Source organism: Macrobrachium rosenbergii, chromosome 21, assembly GCF_040412425.1.
Source record: "Macrobrachium rosenbergii isolate ZJJX-2024 chromosome 21, ASM4041242v1, whole genome shotgun sequence".
NCBI classification, from domain to species: Eukaryota; Metazoa; Arthropoda; class Malacostraca; order Decapoda; family Palaemonidae; genus Macrobrachium; species Macrobrachium rosenbergii.
Genome location: NC_089761.1, coordinates 55,021,320 through 55,044,149, shown reverse-complemented (window position 1 = coordinate 55,044,149; position 22,830 = coordinate 55,021,320). Strand labels below are relative to the sequence as shown.

The window sequence follows — 22,830 nt, the reverse complement described above, 5'->3', positions numbered from 1 at the left end:
GGTCAAGTAAATCTATCACTAAATCATTTAAAAGACTATACAGAACTATAGCTAAATTGAATAGTTTTTATGTAACTAATTTATTGTTTGCTTTAATTCCCGAATTTTACCTTTAGTTATATGACATCCTTAGTTGGAGTGAAATATTCAAAGGACATTTAACCACTAATATTTCCAGCAGTTATATTGATTTATTTAATTATTTGCAACTTGTAAATAACCCAAATTTACTCAATGGCAGGGATGACTTATCCACAAGTCTTATTGTAAATGTCAAATCTCTTAGCCATAACTAAATCACTGAACACTCCCATTTTTTTTTTTTTAGAGTTTACTTCAAAAGCTGAAGAAATGGTCAAAGACTTGGAAAAAAGCTTAGAAGAAGTTGAGCGATCAAGAGTGAAACTTTCTCAATATTTTTGTGAAGATGAAGCCAAGTTTCGGATAGAAGACTGTTTTGGAATTTTCCATACTCTTTGTACCAAAATAGAAGAAGCTAGGAAGGTTAGTATTTTATGTACAGTCAAATTATATACAATATTTATATATATGTATATATATATATGTATGTATATATATATATATATATATATATATATATATATATATATATATATATATATATATATATATATATATATATATATATATATATATATATATATATATATATTACTGTACTGTACACATATTAAGAAAAAGATAAATTTTTCATGTCCAACCCCATTTCTTTAACTTAGCTTAATCTGAATGTTTCAGGAGTCCCCATATATATATATATATATATATATATATATATATATATATATATATATATATATATATATATATATATATATATATATATATATATATATATATATATATATATATATATAGTCAGTCTCGGTTATCAGCGATTTTCAGCGCTTTTATGGGGATTTTTCGGCACTTTTTGGCAATTTTCGGGGTTACCGTTACCGAAAAGCGCCGATTTTTGGTTATCGGCACCTCTGTTAAGTATGTATCGGCGCCAATACCCAATTATCGGCGCTGATAAGCGGAAATTGATTTTCGGCGCCGAAAATTGCCGATTTTCGCCACTAGACAAGCCCCATAAAACTGGATCACTGTTAACCGAGCCTGTATATATATATAATATATATACTGCCTGTATATATATATATATATATATATATATATATATATATATATATATATATAAAGGATAAATTTTTAATGTCCAAACCCATTACTTCATCTAGCTTATTCTGAATGTTTCAGGAATCCCTTGTATATATATATATATATATATATATATATATATATATATATATATATATATATATATATATATATATATATATATATATATATATATATATATATATATATATATATATATATATATATATATATATATATATATATATATATATATATATATATATACAGTATATATATGAAGAAAAGGATAAATTTTTCTAATGTCCAAACCCATTACTGTATCTTAGCTTAATCTGAATGTTTCAGGGGAGTCCCCTATCACCTGGGTATGTATCTAGGTCCTTGAGCACTTCTAGTGGTGAAAATCAGTTTTTGTCTTCATAGTCTGTACCAGTTACAGGGAGAGATTGAGAGGAGAGCAAATTTTTCATAAAGTAATGACTTCTACATGAAAAAATTTTTATTTATACATAAAAATATGTTTCAACACAAACTTATTAATTAACATTTTCATGGGTAGCTTCTTAGGGGAGATGGACTCCAAGGCCATACATCACCAGAGATTTTTGAAATGGTGGACCTATGGACCCTGTTAGCTGAAGGTTAGTAGGTGTAACAGAAGTCTGGAGGATAGCAAGGTTGTGATAGCAAGACTGTACTCTAACTTGCTTATAAAAGCACAGCACAGGTGAAAATGGTTACCACTGTGACGAGGGAGAGTAGTAGGTACCCCAGATATCTGTACCTCAAAATCAGGGGGTTCTTTATAACGACAAAGAGGAAGATGAATTGGGTTCCCCTCGCCTCATTCTTTCTTCATGTTGAGACAAAACTTTACCTGCTGTCACCATAGGACTGATTTAATATGAATTCATGTACTTATGTTTCTCAAGAAAAATTTAATGAAAGTACTATAAAAGGGGACTTCTATGTTGTCATGCCTAGAATTGCATTCACATCTCAGTTGACTTTTAAAAACTACCATATTTGCTCCAGCCCTGACCTCATGGCCCTTGACCTTTAGCATGGATGCTTCAGACTCAGAGGTGGATGGAAATGCGCTTCAAATTAGTTTTCTCAGCCAAAAGGAAATAGTTCTTAGGAAGCATTTAATGACACACAATAAAAAAATAGTCATGAATATGCCCTTTCTGAAAGTAAAGGTTCTTTTGAGAGAATACTTTACAGCTCTGTTAGAGATGTAAAATAGTCTCAATTTGACAAGGTATATGGTAAGGTCTTCCTTGCTAGCTACAAGGCAGCATAAGTATAACAAAATTAGATGATGACTGAATCTAGAAGATATTGTCAGCATGTTGGTCACAAATCTTGGTGTGTAAGACCAATCAATACTTAATCAATTTATGGTGTGTGATAATGGATGCATAGGATGTAGAGCTAAATTACTCAAAGCAGAAGCTAAGGCTAAATAAAAAGGCCATTTTGAAGGTTAAATTCATAAAAATGAATGTTCAGTGGGGTCAAAACCATCACTAGTAAGGCACTCCCCATAGGGGGGTTAGTGCCATCAATGCATCTCATGTGGTGCACTGTAGTCATTACTTAAGGTTCTTCGCAGCGTCCCTTAAGTCTCTAGCTGCAACCTCTTTTATTCCTTTTACTGTGCATTCATTCATATTGTCCTTCTTCCACCTTACTTTCCACCCTCTCCTAACCATTATTCTTAGTGCAACTGTGAGGTTTTCCCCCCTGTTACACCTTTAAAATCTTTTTACTCTCAATTTCCATTTCTGTGCTGAATGACCTCATAGGTCCCAGCACTTGGCCTTTGGCATAAATTCTATATGCCTTCCTTCCTCCTATTAAAACACTATACTAATGATTAAATACCATGCTTGAGGTCTCAAGTACTGGTATATATGTCATATGTCATCGCATTAATTCCAGTTAATACTTCTGCAATCAAATACTTTGGAGAAGGAAGAACGAGAGCTTTTTATAAGCAATATTGACAACTTCCTCACTCTCCACAAGTATTGTAGAAAGTCTGCCATTGTGTGGCAGTAGTGGCTTCGAATGGATCTGTCCCATGTGAACTTTATGCTAAGAAGCCACATAGTCTCAGTCAGTATAGCTTGAGAAGAATCTGAATCCATAAGCAGAGGAACCCCCTAAATTTAGATCCCTACCAGTGGATGACGCAACTTAACTGAGAGGGAGAATTATTATCCACTGATAATCATATCAAACCCCACAGGGTGAACAGCATGGGCGAGCTGAGCTCCTGACCAGAATTAGGTAAACTACCACAGGATAGTTCATGGACCTGCAGGTGGTACCAGACTGCTCAACATGGACAAGTGTGGGTGCATGTTATGAGCTGGGTAAGGCGCAGGGAAAAGGGGAGGAAACCATGTAGTGTTACTCAGTAAGTTTTTTGAACATTGACGCGCAAAATTTGGGCCACATGACATGATGAAAACTGGGATAACTATTTAAAACAAGTTACTGAGAATTGCAGCTCCATTACTTGGAAATATTTATACAGTGAGACACTTTTATCCATGCTGTGTGAGTTCGCACTGTGGGAATCCATATTTTAGTAACCAAGCACAAGAAAACTGCTTAGTATCAAAGCCACTAAAAGCAGTAGAACTGCTTGAAGTGCGCCTTGCAACATCCTTACTCCTCAGGATGACGAGAATACTTTGCAGAGTTTTTTCCTGTCCTCTGCCTATAGCATGAGTTAGAGGCACAGCTAGCATGAAAACACAAATGAACTTAAGCATATGTAAGTGTAACAGAGACAAAAGCTAAGCTAATATAGACCATTACAGGGTGCCAAAATCATAATTAAATGAGAAAAAATATTACTTGAAAAGATGGCGGGAACACTTCCCAGAAGTCAAAGCAGGTGAACGCTCATAAAGGGTAAACTTAGATGAAATTGCAGGTGGTGGAATTACCTCTGCCAAATGATCCAATAAAAGATATTGTAAAGGAGAGCATTGCCAAAGATGATTTAAATATTCAATATAATTATAATGAAACCTTAGCAATAACAAGGCTGCTGAGAATAACCAATCTTCACTACTTGAGGTGCTCAGGGATGAGGATGCATACTTAGATGGGTGGAAAATGAAAAAAATACTCTTCTTTCTTCTTCTAGGATGTGTCTGCCTTCTTCTAGGTGTGTCTGCAACACACATTAAGGTATAACATAAAGTATTGGGTCTGTATTGAAACAAAATAGAATTTCCATATTAATGTACGGTACATATTTATATGTTCAAAATTTAATTCCAAGAGATTTGAAGCCTTTATTTTCAAATCAACTCGGAACAGCCATGTGGTTTCCAGAGTTTTTATTTTATGGGTCTAAGTCCAGGGAACTGGCAGTTGTTGTCATAGTCAGACAATCTACCTCTGAAAGGAAGCATTTTAGATCTAACACACATTCTGACAGATTAGTATCATGGATCTAAAATAATGATCTGGACCATTAAATATGATGTCCTTTAAGGTTATATTGCCTAGCTCTGGAACTTTTGCCTGACATATTACCATCTGTAAAGGATTCCGTGAACCAGACTAAACTTATGTGACTGCAGGCACTTGAAATAGAGCAAAAATATATAACTGATAGGTATATCTCATAAGAAGGCAGACCTGAAAAACAATATTTTATTACAATCCTGTTAATCACATGTGTATATAGAGTATAATGATCATGGAAAGTTACTGGTTCACCAGCCCTTTTGTCCAACAAGCAGAAAAGGTAGTAGGTTGGCCAAGGCACCAACTGCCTGTTGACATACTATTACTAGAGAGATTAAGGTTCCCTTTAAGGCTGGCCAGTACAGTCTGTTGTTGGATTCCTCTCTGGTCATGGACATTTTTCTATGCCTACACCAGCTCATAATAATCTGGTGTATTCATTACATAATTTTTACTGTTGACATATACAGTAAACCCCCCGTATTCACGTTCTCACAATTTGCAGACTCACTGATTCGCAGATTTCTCTATGAAACATATATACACATTATTCACGGAAAATTCGCCCATTTGTGGTATTTTTCACTGAGAAATATTCACTAATTACTGTATTTCTGGGCTCGACCTGTGTCACCCAGTGAAATGGTTCCATTTAGCACAGGTCTCGTGATGACGCTTAGTGGGTGAGCTAGTGAGTATCCTTGGTTACAGGTTTGTAACGGCACACTCAAGTTGGGACTCTGAGAATAGAGAGATCGGTTGGACGAAGGCCTGTGATAGTGGTTTACGCTCACCCCTGGTGTATATCGACACCGTTTATAAGTGATCGCTCCGGGGGTGGTAACCTCGGCATTCTAGATAGCTTTTTCTCTGGTATATGTGGCAATTCTTATACCTAGAAATGTGCTAAATGGAACCATTTCACTGGGTGACACAGGTCTTCCCCCAGAAATAGATTTTTCCTTTGTCAAAATCCCTTTTTCATATCATTTTCATGACTAAATGCACTTTTTGTGATAAAACTATTAAAATACTCAGGTATAAGCATTTTTAGAGTTTTTTTGTGTTTGAACTATCAAAATAGGCAGTTTTAAGTGTTTTCAGGGGGTTTTAAGTATTTGCGGATTGTAGCTATTTGCCAGGGGCTTATGGTTAAGTATACCTTAGTTTAACCAGACCACTGAGCTGATTAACAGCTCTCATAGGGCTGGCCCGAAGGGTTAGATTTATTTTATGTGGCTAAGAAGCAATTGTTACCTAGCAACGGGACCTACAGCTTATTGTGGAATCCGAACCACATTATAGCGAGAAATTAATTTCTATCATCAGAAATAAATTCCTCTTATTCTTCATTGGCCAGTCGGAGATTCGAACAGGGGTGGTGTGGTACGCATCCCCCACTGATAAGGGGGGTGTACTCTACTTGACAACACTGAATACCCTACACTTCTTAACTACTTTGATCTGCCCTTTCTTGCTGTGTAGAAGACTCACTAGCCTGGTAGGCATCTCTTCTAGGAGAAGGCCACTCTGAAATAAACCACCTGGTTTCAGTCTTGGATGGTGCCATAGTCTTTGTACCAGGATCTTCCATTGTCCTGGATTGCAGCTCCCTTGCTTAGGGGTGCACTCAGGCACACTTTTCCATCAGTTTCCTTTTAGTCTTGTTTTCTCCAAAACTGTGAGTATGGCAGGCTTGGTGGTTTAGCAAGAGATTGTGTCATCCTTATCATTTTCTTTTTATTTACCCATGACTTCATTTGCAAAATGTTCACTATGGTCCTTCCTCCAGCATCTGGTAAATCTGGAGATGCATTTGTCCTTGTTGGGTGTGCTGGCTCCTCCTAGTTGACCAGTTTAATACCAGTGATAATTTTGTCTTTTTATGGTCTTAAACTTTTCAGTACAGTATTAATTTTACATATATACATTGGTCCTGTTTTTGTTTATTTTGCAAATATTCTTTTATATTTGTTTTACTGTATATGTTATTGCCTCTTTTTGGTAGTATTGAACTTAATCTTGTTCCACAGAATCGATCATGGAAATATATTTTATTTGGCAATGTGCATGGATTATATAAGAATAAATAAGTTTTAGATACTTGTGCTGTCAATTTCAGTATCCTCTTTTGTTCTAAAACTCTTGTATCTGATTTGTGACATTTCATAACAGTTGATTCCAAGGTGTAAGAAGCCTATTTTACTAGAGCTTAATGCCATTCCAAGAGTCTGTGGCTCTGTATATTAGAAAGGATTTCTCCCTATCCCATGGGCCACTGTATGAGGGTGGATGTCATGAAACGCAGGTGTTTAAAGTCTGTGGAAGACATAAGTCTCTATATTTTTGCTAGTTTTAGGAACCCAGATTTGGATGACTATTTATGGCTGCTTGCTTACCCAAATGGTGGCAATTCAGGAAGCTGACTCCAAGGCTTTTTTCATTTTTATTGGTGATTGCATTGCTCACCACACTGAGTGGCTGAACTCAGTTACTGCCACAGATAATCATGGTGTTGCTGCTTTAGATTTCTGCACTATTTCTGGTTATGATTAGTTAATAAATGAACCCACACACCAATCTGGCAACCATCTTGACCTTGTATTCACAGATGTGACAGGGATTGTATCTTATGGAGTAGTTTGGCTAGTGGCCTCATGTGATCATATTTTGATAAAGGTTAATGTGGAGATGGATCAGGTTGTTCCAGCCCAATTGGGATGGTATTCACAGTGATCTTATGGAGCTTAGTTTGAACAATATTTATAAAGTCTAAATATTACTGAGTGTTTCAGTGATCATCTTAGCAATATTATCAAGAAGAGAATTCCTTCTAAGATCCTCAAACTTCGCTTTAAAAGATAATCTGTGGTTTAATGCTGCATGTGAGCTTGTCTATCATGAAAACAAGAACCTTGTCATGTATGGATGAACAATTTATTTGACTTTTGTGGCATAATTTCACTGAGCTTAGAAGTTAAGCTCAGGTAGTTTGTGAGAGAGCTTATAATGAGGGTGTGAAGATCTTGACCTCAAGTGGTGATGGCCATAAGTGGTGGTCCACCCTTAAATTGTCACTCAGGAGTTGTTCCTAGTTTGCCTCCCCCTTATAGTAGCTGATGGAACTGCTGTTTGCTGCCCTAAACAGAAGGCAGAACTTTCAGCTCAAGTCTTTATGAGCAAACAGTGTGAAATTCCTTGGTGTTGCCTCAGTCATACTTTCCAGAGCTTGTGTCCAGTGGCCTTCACAGTACTTTGCTTCTGGGGCTTGACTGTTATGGTGGCACAGTCCCTAATGCGATCTTTCCAGTCTTTCAAAAATATTGCTGATGTCATTGTCCCTCAGATTGCTACTATTTTCTGAAAGTTAGTTGGACTTGCAAATTTTCTTTCTGTTAGGAGAAAGGGAAACATTGCTGCAGTAAAGGGACTAAGTCAGGTCTTTATGAGCAGACGTTGACAAGCCCTTAGTATTGCCTCATTCATACTTTCCCGAGTCTAAATTGTGTTCAATGGCCTTCAGATCTAGAAAATCAAAACATTGCTTTTGGGGCTTTACAGTTATGGTGGCATAGACCCTAACAGGATTTTTCCAATCTTTTAGAAATACTGCTGATTTCAGTGCCTCCAAGATTATACTATTTTCCAAAAGTTAGGTGGACTTGCAAATTTTCTTTGTGTTTGGAGGAAGGGAAACATTGCTGCATTACCAAATGGACTACATCCATCCTCAATTAGCCCTGTTTTATTTACAGTTTTTGAGAAGATAACTTGCTCCCAGCAGTCTTGGTAGTATAATTGTGATGTAGTTTTGTCAGTATTTAACATTTGGGTGGACTTTTATTAATATTTTAAATGAATTTTTAATAGGCAGAACCTGAAGGATCTGTGTTAGTGGCCCGTATAGAGTAGTAGGTTTAGTGATGTTGTTTCAGGTGTTCCTCAAGGTAGTGAAGTGTGACAAGGTCTGGAGAAGAAATTGATTGCATACACTGATGATGCTACGCTTCTAGCTATTGTTTCTTTTGTGCACCTTAAATCTGTGGTTGCAGAATCCTTGAATAGAGATTTGGTACATATTTATGAGTGAAGTAGGGAATGAAGCTTAACTCATCTAAAACTCAACATACGACAGTTGATAAATCCAGAACACTTTTGCCTGTGCATTCTGATTTAAATTTAAATTATACTGTTTTAAATGTCAGGGACTCTTTTAAGATCTTAGATGTAGATTTAATTAAATTTAGCAAGAAATTGACTTTTAGAAACATATATACATAATATTGATTCCTCTTGTTTCTCAGAAAGATGTCTTGCAGAAATGTTTTTGACTGTTTTGTGATGAAGCTATTGTATATTGTTTAGAGTACTGTTCTTTAGTGTGGTCTTTTGGAGCTGACTCTTCTCTCAAACTCTTGTGGCATAGACGTAAAGGGGGTTCATTATGTTTGTTGCATAAAATGTACTACAAACATCTTCAGCACTCTTCTTTACTTGACCTAGCTGTTTTTGCTCACAACATTAGGCAGGCTGCTGCTACAAACAGTTTGTAGTTTTCTAGTACAGTATCAGGTTTAATACTACAGTACTCATCTGACCTCCAAATTATGAAGCGAGGAGTAAATTCATTCCTGCTTTCCACCAACATCTCCTGAATTCAGGGTTAACAGTCTTATTTTCTGTTATCTCATACTTATTTATTTATCACCTTTTCTAAAAACTTCTCTTTGCAAGCTGATTTCCCTTTGGAGCCTATTGGGTTTATAATCTGTTGACTCTGTCCATAAGGGTGTTCAGCTGGAAATTTAAAGAAAGAAACCTACTCATGCAAATCCTCTGGTGCGTCTGAGCCAATAACCTCACTTTATGAGCTTGCAGTGCTGTAACCTGCTCTTATGCTCATTCCCCAGGTGTTTGTTTTGAAGGAGATTGTTGTTCCAGTAATTATGAATAATCTATTTCTGAGTATTCTGTATTGATCATTCCTTTCAGTCTTTTTTCACAGTGCTTTCAGTGATTAAAAAAAATTAATATTCTAAGTTCAGAAGTAAGTACTTTTGCACTAGATGAGGTCCTTTCCCTCCATTCCAATATGAATTATAGCAAGGAGGTAATGGTCTCCCTGTAGCCCTTGAAAGAGGGGACATCCTAAAAAACATTATAACTGCTGTGTAAACACAAAGTTTGTTATACACTTTTTTTTTCAGCAGTACAGTAGTAACAAAACCATTGTAGCGCTAACTGCATATGAATAATCTATTGGTAACACTTTTATTTCTATATACAGTATTAGTGATTTGAAGAAAAAAATATACAAGACAGAATAATAATTAATAGAGAAAATGTAAATTCATTCTCTTATCTTGCTGGAGTTCCTGTTAAGTATTACAGTAGTGATTTTAAATAAATATTGCATTTGCTCTAGTACTGTATAACATTGAACAATTCAGCTACAAAAATAGGTGTTTGTTATTTTATTTGTTTTTGTGCAAACTGTCAGACACAATATATAAAGCCACAAATAAATTTAGCATTGGAAAATGATCTTGGCATGCAAAATTAGTTTACTGTAGAAGTATAGATCCTTATTTTCACTCTCCATGTGCTGTAATCCATAACCCTACAAAAGTGAAGGACCATTATAAAATGACAAATTTTTAATCCGTTTGTATATTTCATAACTAACAAACCTGCAGACTTAACATAAGGGGAAAATTCTCTAGCATCTGCTGGAGTCCTGTATTTTTCATAACTAACAAACCTGCAGTCTTAACATAAGGGGAAAATTCTCTAGCGCCTCCTGAAGTCATGTTAAAAAAAAATAGTACAAGGATTTGGTGGCAACAGGAGACAGCCAATTGGGGTGTAGGAGGAGGGAGCAGCCTGACCTGATTCACTCCAGCTACACAGTGGTGTACCAGTTTCTCTCTAACTGCCTTTGTAGCAAGACAGCCTTTCTTCCTTTCTAGCCAAGATGCTGGTTATTTTAGCACTTCCTGCCCGTATTACACTTTGGCATTCTGGTTTTTTTCTCTCTTTTTGTTTGTGCATTTTTCTGAGTGATTTAATGTTATCTGTGTGTATTTTGCATTTCTAGAAATGCAAACCCTCGAATCTTCTAAGCAACCCAAGCCTCAAAGACGATGTCTGAGGGTAGGTAGCAACCCTTGTTCTTGTTATTTAGCCACTTTGGATAGAGACCCCCATACCACTTGCAGCAGGTGTAGAGCTAATGATTGTAGAGTGAGTAATCCCTGTCTGGAGTGTTGTATTTGGTCTCCTGAGCAAGGAGGAATTTTGGTAAGAAGAGGAGATTCAAGAGGAAATCGGTGGCTCCATCTTTGGAAGGTTTTTCATCCCCAGTGGCAACAGATGTATCACTTCCTTCTTGTTCTGTCTCTTCTGAGCACAAGAGTCGGGAACTAGGTGTGGATTGACGTCTAATGCAGAAGAGACAGGCTGTGCTCCTTAACCCTTAAGGGACAGGCTAAATATATATCAAGCACATCCCCAGACCTGGCAAACTTTAAGGTTGGCCAATTTAAAAAAAAAAACACATCAATGGAAAAAGGAAGATATGCAAATGCACATGGTGTTAGAAAAAAAATTCTAAAATTTTTTCCCTACCTTCCACAGGAAGTTGAAAGTGACTATTTACAACTCGGTGTGGGGCCTCTTATACAAGACATTTGTAAAAATATGTTAATTTTACCAAGTTAAGTATGTTTTTTTAATAATTTATTTTATTTTGTAAAATTATAATTACAGATCACACAATATCATAACAGATAAGGAATAAAATCAGTAACAAATTCTGAGTATATGTGTTGTAAAATATTTACAAGATTCACTGAGATGGGGAGATGCAGTAACTTTTTGTGAGGTATACATTTTTTTCTAATATTTCTTTGCAAAATTACAATTATAGCTGACATACTATCATAAAAGATAAGAACTAAAACCAATGGCAATTATAGCTGACATACTATCATAAAAGATACCCTGGGTATATTTATGAGCAAATAAATAAAAAGATGTCCTGGAGCTGCAGAGAGGCAGTACATTCCCCTCTGAAATCTCAAGGCATACTGATCGATGTCTCTCCTGTGCTGAGCTGTTATATTGGCCATAAGGCATTTATGGACCTTTGAAGTGCTATGGACATCTTTCTTGCTAAATTCATCCAAACCATATGGCATGTAATATTAATACTCATAGAAGTTATACCATCCATCACTCAAAACATGTTATAGATAATCATATGATGCTTCCCGTCCATTAAGGGTTAAAGGAAGCACGGCTGTGCGCAGAAGTCAAAAGGCTTGAAGCAGCTCTAGAAGAAGCACGAACCATTTGACATGTACGCTTAGATGAACAAGGATCAGCTGTAGGTGAAGAGAAGCGAGAATCCGAAGAGGGTCTGCGAATCTTCGCCTGCTAGAGATTTTCCCCTTATGTTAAGACCCAGGTTTGTTCTTTGTATGAACAATTACCTTTTTCCATGGCAAGTGCTAAGTTTGGGCACTAGCATCTTCATTTTGCAATTGGGCGAAGCGAATATCTGCAATGAAAGTAGCAGCCCAATACCAGAAGATAAATTTAGATTCAATGGCCTGCACTTCCTGGTGAGGTGGACTCAGGTTCAGGCCCTACTCATGGCATGATAGATTTCACTAGCAATATAACCTTATTTTCCATGAGCTGAGGATGGAGTAGGAAATTGGCATAGGTCTACCTGCTGAGTCATCAACAACTATTGCTTGGTTCCCCCAATCCTAGAATGGGTGGAGAAAGGTTTGGGCATTTATATAGTATGTAAGTATGTATGTTGGGTCTCTAGGACATTGTGCAACAACAATGACTTGTTCTTTGCCTCTGCTCCTCATTAATGACCTGTAAACAATCAACAAAAATTCTTTGTTTCCAGTCACTTAAAATTCCTTTAATGAGATGAAAAACATTTTATGTCAGCACTAAAGTCAACTCTTAACAAGCATGGATTCAAATCAGTTATCACTGATGTCTTAGAGGTAACTAGCAAGATGTAAAAGGGCATCACTAAGACCTTACTGCCTTCCGCAAGCATAGCTATTTAAGGCCAAAGTGCAACCTTGTGTCAACCCCAAAGAGCATTTTAAAGATGGAGAATGAATGAATGAATGATTTTGAGTTATCTGGCATCGTGACAACTTGGTCATTGATGCCGAGATCAGTTAAATGAACAACATAGCTGCTATAAAAACAATAAAAAAATAAAACAACATGAATGAAATATTATATTTTTGGGAGAAGACCAGCATCAATAATAAATCTAAAAATGCCACTGGCATCATACACCACATCCTCTCCAAGGATCTTGGCAAGGATGAACCTGCCATCCCGACCAAGAGCCTCAGAGAGGCAACAGCTTCTAATATCCCCAAGACTGAGGCACTCAACCAGCAAATGCCTCACAGTCAAGGGGATCAGACAATCCTCACAAAAAGGTTGATTCTCCTCAGCCATCAGAAAGCTGTGTGTTAGGCGAGTATGCCCAATCCTTAAGCGGCAATATGGAGAGTGGCTTGTAATTGCTAAAATCAGCTCTGAGAATGAATTATTACATAAATTCCACTTACCTGGAAAAACAAGAATTGAAAATAAGACAGCCAAGTTTGGATGAAAGGACTGCTGACATATCACTTAATGGAAAACTTAACTGGACCTCCACCTATTCTAGCTGTCTTTAGTTACCTGTGATTCCACATGTCTCCCAAAAGAAAAGCATACTTGGTGAGCAGTAGTTGAGAATGGTAGGTATCAGGAACAGGAATGTCTACCAAAGACTGCCCAGCATCTGTGCCCATGCAGCAACTGAGCTTTGTTCCTATGGTTTGTAAGTAGTTTTCCATTATCAGACAATAGGGTAGTGAAGTAGTGCACTAGATCCTACCAATGTCTGACAAAGATGAGGGTGAATTTTTTAACCATTAGTATAGCTTTCCTCAACAAATGCCTTTTACCCTCCATCTGTTCCCTTATGCCTCTTCCTACTTAGCTTTCCATCATTTTTAATGCTGTCTTACTTTAATTTTCAGCCTCATTTCAAACCAAATCCTTTAGGTGAGGCATATGAGGTTGCAAAAAGGACTCAGTGGTGTTTTTAAACAAATTTTTGACAATAATAATTCTCTACTGTTGTCTATACAACTTTCAATGAAGATCTAGCAATTCAGCTAGAAGCAACTTAATCTCCACACGATCTTACATGCTACTGAGTATACCAAACGTAATCCATTCTGTATACTCAACAGTATCTTCAACGGTGGCGTAGGTATGCATGGATGAACTGCCAAGTGAAACCGTGCAATGGCTAGGTTCTCCCAGACTCATGGAATATTGTCTTAACTCATCTTTAGCCTTCTACATTAGTATAATTTAGCATTCTTTATGTAACAGCTGCACAGACAACTGTAATAAGAGTATTTTGACAACTTCATAAATACAATGGAACCTTGGTTTTTGTATGTAATCTGTTCCAGAAAGTCTGACAAAAACCGAATCTTACGAAAACTGAAGAAATAATTCCCATTAAGAAATAATGTAAATCCCAATAATCCGTTCCAGACACCCAAAAATATTAACAAAAAATACATTTTATAGAGAATAACTATAGTTTTACATACAGAAAACAATGAGAAATAAATATAAATGACTAATGAGATGGATAAGTGAACATTTATCACTTTTATCTTTACATATTGACATATGGAAGATGGCCAGGAGGGGAGAGGGGGGGGGAGGAAAAGTTATTGTTTGGAAGGGTAATCCCCCCCCTTAAGGACTTCAGGTATCAATGCCCTATCTGGGGTTAATTCCCTTCTTTGTTTTCTACTGGCACTAAGACCAGCTTGAGAGTCACTGGACCCCTGTTGCACGAAATAGATTTGCCTAAAATGGAACAAGGCATTTTCATTGAACAAGTTGCAGACATGGCTTGCAACAGCTTTGTTAGGGTGATATCTCTACAGAAAACTTTGCAACTCACTCCATTTTGCACGCATCTCCTTAATCGCTGAAGAAGGCACATTATCCCCTCTCTCTTCCTCCTCCTCTGATTCCTCATCTGCTGTCTGTTGCTGTCCCAGTTGAAGGTCTTGCAGCTCTTCAGTGGTTAGCTCTTCCCTGTGGTTGTCCAAGAACTCTTACACATCAGCCACGAGTGCGCCACTTTCGAACTTTGCTATGAATTCTTTCTTGAACTCAATCGTGTTTCTCATCTTCTTTATCAAAGGGCTGGCACTTGGAACTTTTTGGCCCAATGGTGGCTTATTTAGCAGTCACACTCAATCTAAAAACACAAAAAACAATGGATTATTATGAAATGTTTTGAATGAACACGTGGGGTGATGCTCACTCAATGAGAAACAAAGGCATCCTGGGTCACAAACCCTTGGGATGCTTTGTGATGCACACAGTCCGGCGGACAAGTTTGGGGTGGAGCATCTTCAACTGTACGATAACCAAGCAGATGTACGAAAACTAGGACAAAAGTTTGACAAAAAAAGTTGACGAAAACTGAATCGTACGAAAACTAGGGCATACGAAAACCAAGGTGTGACACTACTCAGAATTTGCTGTTTCACAACTTTACTTTTAAAAGATCAATTATAATGGCAGAAAACATTAATACTGTATTTCAATGTGATCACACATTACAAACCTGACTGTGGGATGAGTTTCACTAAAAGGCTGAGTCCGTGATGCTCTCATGCCTTCTCATAAGAATTTACTTTACAGCTCAATTGAACTGTATCATTGCTACCTAGTTTGTTACATTCTAGAATTCCTAGCATTATTTTATAACATAAAATTTAGTGCTACTTTACTCATTTGTTCTTTATGGTTTGTATTTCTGGATCGGGTCCCGTGTCAGCCGATGAAAAAGTCCATTCAATCGCCTCAACTAAAAAACGAAATATTGGTACTCAACTTAGGTGACGAAAGACCTTGTGAGGAAGCCATAATGATGCAAAAGGCACAAGATTAAAAGCACAACGAAAAAACGTGTGAACGATGGTGCTTGCTGAAATGGAATGCGGCTAGCGGTGTTTTTTGTGTGCTGTCCATGCGGGTGGTACATGGGTTTGTAACGGCACCTCCCTGTGGGACTTTTTGACCTTGGGATCTCTATAGGATAAGGTTCCGTGTTTTTGTAGTTCACCCTTTTCCATACACGACTCCATCTGATGGAGCTCGCTCTGGGGGTAGTAACTCCAGCATTTCATTTAGCTTTCTCTGGTATCTAGCAACGGAATTACCTAGAAATAAGTGCTGAATGGACTTTTTCATCGGGTGACACGGTCCCCTCTCCAGAAATAGATTTTTCCTTCGTCAAAATCCCTTTTTTACACCTCTTTTGAGGCATGACAACTGGTTCAGCATTTTTAAAACAGAAATATAAATTAAAAATGTACTGTTTTAATCTTCAAATTTATAACCATATTAGACTCTACTATATTACGCAAATATCATTAATTGTTTGCAAATGAAGAACATGATTTGTTAAATAAATCCCTCCATATTTGCCTTCAGGATAATGAAGTCCGGAGAAAACTAGAGGAGCGAAAGAAGCGCCTGGAGGCTGAGAAAGTGAGGCAAGAGGAAGAACGTGCAAAGGCAGTAGCAGCAGGTATTCCAGTTAGAAAGAGAGGACAGAATCTTCCACCACCTGAAGATAGTGGAGGCTGTGTTGTGGATCGGTTGCTGGCTGATATACGGAAAGGTGATTTTAAGCTCAGGAAGAGGACACAGCCAATGATTGCTGCCGCCACTGGTTAAATTCTATAGGTAAATACTTTCCTCAACAATTTTATAAATTTAGAATATGCAGTTTGTGAAAGCTTATTTAAAGTACAACCAGAGAAGGTTATATATGTTTAAAGTTAAAGCTGTGATATTGACATTTAAAGTTTTATCTTGGCTTAGTTTTGTTCTCAAGCAAGTAAAGTTTTATGGAGTGATTAGAATTGTACATGTAACTGGATTCTAAGTATTTGAAACTACTGTATACCTTGATAGTGAATCCTAATAGATTGGGAAAAGACAAATGAAAATAAAAAACTAATACAGTGCACTATTATGCTGTACAGTGTAAAATTATTCAGGTAAAGCTTTCTGATATTAAATTTTCCAATACCAGTACTGTATAAAAATTCCTACATCTCATGAGTCCTGTTGTTTTAAATTAGGCCAGCCTTGTGCTGGCATGAGCTCTTTCTCCAAAGCAGCTGGTGACATGAGGCTTAATGTCATAGGGTAAGCATATCACTTTTAAGAGTGCAAATTCAAACAGTCTTTATGGAATTATACCTGACAAAATAGAATCCAGTGATTGCACAATATAAATAGGTTTCCAACTTTAAATTAGAACTTACAAGCAAAATACTGGCCTTTATATCATCTGCTACAAAAATTTCATGGCAATATATCTGGGATTGATGACTTTCCAATGTGATCTTTGGCAAAAGTGCTTTTCACAATGTCTGAGAACTTGACATACTGCAGCCTAATTAATAGACACATAAGAAAATTTATGTTAGAAATTACAAATAAAAGAAATTTATATGTACTGTAGTGTGGATTGTTTGGTGTCCTCTGCATATCTGGGCCATAATTGGACACAAAAGGCCACTGCTCACCACAACAGCAACTTCAAAAATTGTAAGAAACAAATGATTGAAGATTTTTCTTTGATTTCATTGATGAGTAGTCACTAGCCACAGGCAAATGTAGTAAATATTCTACACAGAGGCTTACGGTTAAGTTCTGTGAATACAAATAAAATTTCCAATTCTCTAATGTTTGTGAATACAAGGAAGGAACCCTAGAAGTCAAGTCCATCAAAATATGGTAGGGATGTAGAACTATCTTAATCTAGGGATTCAGTAGAACTATCTTAATCTAGGCTTTGAATGGTTGAGGCTACTGTTGAAGATATGATAAGAGTAAGAGATTTTAAATACTGTAGATTGTATAAAATTTTGTCTACTTTTTAAAGGAGTATTGGAATGTAGTGCGATAATCAAGTGTAAACTCTTTAAACAGAAAGTTAAGATTAACCTGAATTTTGAATGACACTAACTTTCACTTAACTTGGTCTTTGGAACCTGAACACACTGACAAGTGAAGAAAGGCATAAAACTCAGTTTCTGTTATAACCTATTTTACTTGCTTAGTTTATTTACTACATTTGGAGATGAATGCTCTGATTGGTTACAAGACCGTCCAGGGCTCCCGTTACGTGAGGAACGGTCAGGCTATGTGATCGACAGCACGGATCACAGTCCCTTCCTGAAGAACTTGAGCAAGAATAATGTTGGGGAGACAGAGGCTGTGGGTTGCTTCATGGCTGTGTAAGGTTCTCAACATGCGTAGGAGAGACACGGATGTGCAGTCGAGGGCAAGGACTAAGAGATCTATGAGGAGAATGGTCCTGATCTTAAGAGAGCTCTTTAACAATCAACTTCTTGATGAGAATCTTAGTGTCCATCTTACAGCCCTTGGAAACACTCATTGTTTGAACAAGACGAGTAGATAAGACCTCCTGTGGAGAAGACCGATTCGTAGATTTGGGGTTCTTAGAGGACACTTCTCTGGATGTGAGTACTGCAGCACAGGAATCAGGAACTAGGCACGGTTTGTTGGCTAAGGCAGAAGAAGCATGGCCATGTGCCTTGAAGGGAACATGGCTTGCAGCAGCTCTAGATGAAGTAGGAACAGGTTCAGCACGGACATGTTTGAACAAACAAGGATCAGCTGCAAGAGAAGAAGAACAAGAACCTGAAGAGGGCCAGCAAAACTTCTTCCAACATCTGACGGGTGGATGGAAGAGACGACGAAGAAGAGTAGGAAGATGAAGATGACGATGAAGACAAGGAAGGAGACCTATGGTGTCAATGTCTCTTCTTTGATTTCAGCAACTCAACTGTCAAAGACAGCCTGAATAAGAGTCGGAGGGAGCAGATGTAGAAGGTCCAGGGGTGGAAGATGGTGGACACGACACGGATAGCGATGGCACGGAGCATGGTGCGGGGAGAGCCAATGACAGAGAAAATGATGTCACAGAAACTGTAGCTCTAGAACAGTCTCTGGGAGAGCCATTGTAAGGCAAGAGGCGGGGACTCGAAGGGAAGTGAATGTCCTTCCTAAAGGACAATCACTAACCAGGTCTCCTCTTCATATTGCTGCCATGTTGCCCAATGGCACGACAGCTTCCCCCACCCCCCCAACCACTGGCAGCATGTGGGGAGGAACGCCGCCCCCAGCATCCTCCTCCCTCCTTCTTACCCTTGCCCCCTATTCCCAGAACTGGGAAGGGGGCTGGCAGGGGCAGAAGAAGATGGGTATTCCTACAGGGGACTTTCGAAGTCTGGGACTTCTTAGTACTCACAGAGGAAGTGCCAGCCTGACGCAAAGGTTGGGCTGCAGTGGCATATGAAGACCCGGAGGTCTTGGCCATTGCCTGGTGGGCAAGACGGTTGTTGTTATCAGCCCTCCATCTGTCTACCATGGTATCCACTTGCTCTCTAGGGAAGAGGGAAGCAGAATCCAGCAACGGTCCATTCCTCAAGGCCAAAGCCGACTCAGGAACTGGGAGATTAGAGTTAGGACCCCGTCTCCCTCTTCTTCAACACCAAATTCGCCCACAGGTTTGTCTGGTGGGCTGGGTAGGAAATGGCCCCACCTCCAGATAGCATTAGCCTCTTGAAAGTGGCTTCCTCCTCAGAGTTTCTTGAACTCGTAGATGAGAAAGCGATCCTGGACACAGTGGGTCCATCGATCCAGCCAAGAGACTGCCTGGAATGCTGCCATGGCAGTCGGTTCCAGGGCCACCGACTCCTACTGCGAGAAGGAGATTCCCTCTGCATGAAGCTGGCCCAGCGACAGACCCAGGCCTAGACGAACCAGGTCTGGGTCAACCTATTTGGTCAGCAGTGGCCTCTCCGAGAGCAAGTAGAAATGCTTCTGATGAGGGAGAGGAGTGAGAAGTATCTTGTTCGAGCAACTAGAATGAAGTGAGTTCTCTTTTCCAGATACCAGAGAATTCACTTGGTCTAAAACCCCTTCGGCAAGATCAGAGCACGGCAGGCCCAACAAAGCTTTGGGTTCCTTGTGCGGTCCCCAGAAAGCTTCAAGGACAGAAGGACGAGCCACGGGAGTGGCCATGGTCTCTTCCCGGAGATTGTTACACTAACAGATCAGTTTCACGATCTCAACATAGGTCCTTTGTAGTTCGGGGGTGTCCATGTCCACAGGAAAAGGACCTTCGAGCTCTTCCAGGTCATGTTCCACCCGGGCTACTCTCTTGGCAGGAGAGAGACCCTCATTGGAACCTACTGATCCCCTCTGAACCACTTGAACATATAACCATTCTGATCCTAGGACAGAGTAGAACAGGATGTGTGTGGCTCGGGAGATGGCCAGAAGATAAGTGGATGCATCGCTGGATGGGAGGGTGGGACTCCCCACCCGACCATCCGTTAGTTAACTACCTAACAACCTTGTCAAGAATTAAATGGCCGGTTTACATATGTCAAGACCGAGGGTTTGTATTCGTGTAGGAACAAATATAGATTTGTGTGTAATTGTTCACATTCATTCAAAAATGTGCCAACTTTAAATAAAATTTTTATTGTTACTCCAGATGAATATATTTAATGTGTTATTTTGCTCTCATTTTCAGAATGGAAGGTACCTCACAAGAGCTGCAGACCACTTTCATCACTTGCAGTTAGTTTGTAGCAAATTAAGAACGCATAGATACTCTATTTTTAAATACGTATTTAAACATCTGGTAATAAATTTTAAATGTTGCTGTTTGATATATCGTAATTTTAAATAGCCAAAGAGGCATAAGATAGTGCATTTTATTCTGCCTTGCTTAAATAATCTCATGTAATGTGACAATTATATCAGAAAATGTAATTTTAAAAGAAATTCAATTTTTTCCAAGGTATACAAACCATTACTGTATTCCTCACCACAAACCACAAGCTGGGAACAATCGTTGAAGCTTGATAACAAGGTGGGTAAATGGTGGTATGTAGATGAGTCAGGGGAGTCTCCCATTCACTTGCTATAAGCCAGTCCTTTTTATTTCAGCATCAGAGACTGTGTGGAGCATCTGATGGGGGATTATAGTAAAGGCTTTTGATTGTAGCCTTAATTTTATATTTGTTCTTACAAAAATACAGTACAAGCGATCACCTTTTTTGCTGGAGACTCCTCCCTCCACCCAGAGATGTGTCATGTTCCTGGTCATGATAATGAGCAGAGCACCAATGATCCTGTAAACTGGCACAGGAATGCAAGGCTGATAGGGCCCTAAGCTAGAGAGTCTGTACTCTCACTCTGTGAAAACTTCAGAGAACCAAGTGCAGCCCAAATAGAAGGGGAACATGAGAGAGAGAGAGAGAGAGATATATAACAGTCGTTCACCCTTTCAACCTCCTAGTACCTTAGGCAAGATGCTTTCTTGTTCTACAGGTACCTGGAAGACTACACAAGTCATAAGTGGCCAAGAGCTCGTGGGTGCCATCCCTACAGAAAGTTGAAGACCAGTCTCCCTAGCGTACTTGATCAAAAGGGGGCCCCCCAATCGCTTTAGTGTTGACATTCCTGTTTCTAAGTTGCTCGTGGATTGTGGATACCCTTTCCCTCCTAGGACCTTGGCCTGTTATAATCCTCTTTGGTATTTCCTGGTTTTGTTTCTCTTGTAATCAAAGGAGTTTAGCACTAATTCTTCTTTAAGAAATGTTATCATCATAAATGAAGATATGTGATCATAAATTAAATGAAATTTAAATATTAACTATCACCCTCCTTTAAATGTCAGTTTGTAATTTTGGACTGTTGTTTTTTCACATCACTTCCAGCAGTTATTAGGCTCGTTTGTCTTCTTTTAATCAGTGTTCTTCTTTCGTTTGTCTGTTTTTTCCTTGCAATTTACGTTTGTCGAGGTTGTGTAACGATTGTACAAATGTCTTTTGAAATATAATCTCTGTACATTGGAAATGCTCTCTATCTTCCTTGCAGATTTCTTTTATTTCTAAATGTAAGTATAGTATTCATTCTTTTATGCCATAGTTTTGCTATTATTTATCATTTTATTATTTGAAGTTACATTGGTCTACCTTTAGGAATTAAAAGGCTAATTAATTTATTATTCATTTGTTTGAGGGCTGATGCTTCGTTTTGGGAAGATATCCATTGTTCCTAGTATTGACCCAGGATTAATCCTTTAATGGAATTGGTTAATCCAAGGCTACTGACCCAAAACTATAATTATTTCTTCCTCACCATCACCTTAGGGTAAACACAGATATGGCAGCATGCGAGGAATGTGGTGTCATATTGTCTTAATATTCTCATATTCTATTTCTAACAGTATTATCATAAAATGCCTTCAGTTATAAAGAGATATGCTTCCTAAATAAAAGCTTTTTTTTAAAGAATCGAAAGGGAGTCTTCAATAACCTTATTTGCACAATGAGGAAATAGCCTTATTTGCACAATGAGGAAAGTAGATTTGGCATCGCTCTTTCACCCCCCCCTCCCAACCTCGAGACCTTCCTTTGACCAAGTAGGCTGGGTAGATTATAGTTTGGCACCACCTGCCCACATTACTTGTGGAACCACAACATTTTTCTGATGGGAAAAAACCACTGGCTCTGTGACCTCTAAACTGGGCCAGACATTTGTACTGCAACATTCAAACTGGGTATAAAATCATCTCATACAGACCCCCACTAACGGTCCTTTAGCAAAAGAGAAACCTCCAGACTTGGCCTCAGCCTCCTTGATAACATATAAATTGTGGATGTAGTGCCCAGTGTCCAAGGGGACTTCAAGGAGAGTGCAAATTGTGTAAACAAACACTATTAATACAGAAAGAAAATGGTTTCAACACACACAAACGTCCACACCCAACAGCAGCTGAAGAAAAACTGCCGGCTTGCAGTGAGCTAGGGACTCCACCACAACCTGCCTAACCCCCATTAACCACCATTGCTAAGCTTCAACTCACACTGAGGCTGAGGCATACATACATAAAAGACAAATGGTTTGTATTTCTGTATGAACAAATAAATTTTATTTTTCATGACTTTAATTTTATTAGCTATT

The 22,830-nt window shown here is 38.3% G+C and overlaps 1 protein-coding gene across 5 annotated transcripts in view; it reads left to right on the top strand.

The window, feature by feature from the left end:
• LOC136850201 (inverted formin-2-like) overlaps positions 1-22,810 on the top strand; it is a 110,891-nt gene extending 88,081 nt beyond the window's left edge. For all 5 annotated transcript variants that reach the window (XM_067123837.1, XM_067123840.1, XM_067123839.1 and 2 more), the window contains 3 exons: positions 329-504; positions 16,240-16,494; positions 20,390-22,810. In XM_067123837.1, coding sequence (XP_066979938.1) covers positions 329-504; positions 16,240-16,485 — 422 coding nt within the window. In that variant the 3' untranslated portion in view covers positions 16,486-16,494; positions 20,390-22,810. The remainder of the gene's footprint in view (positions 1-328; positions 505-16,239; positions 16,495-20,389) is intronic.
• The last annotated feature ends 20 nt before the right edge of the window (positions 22,811-22,830 follow it).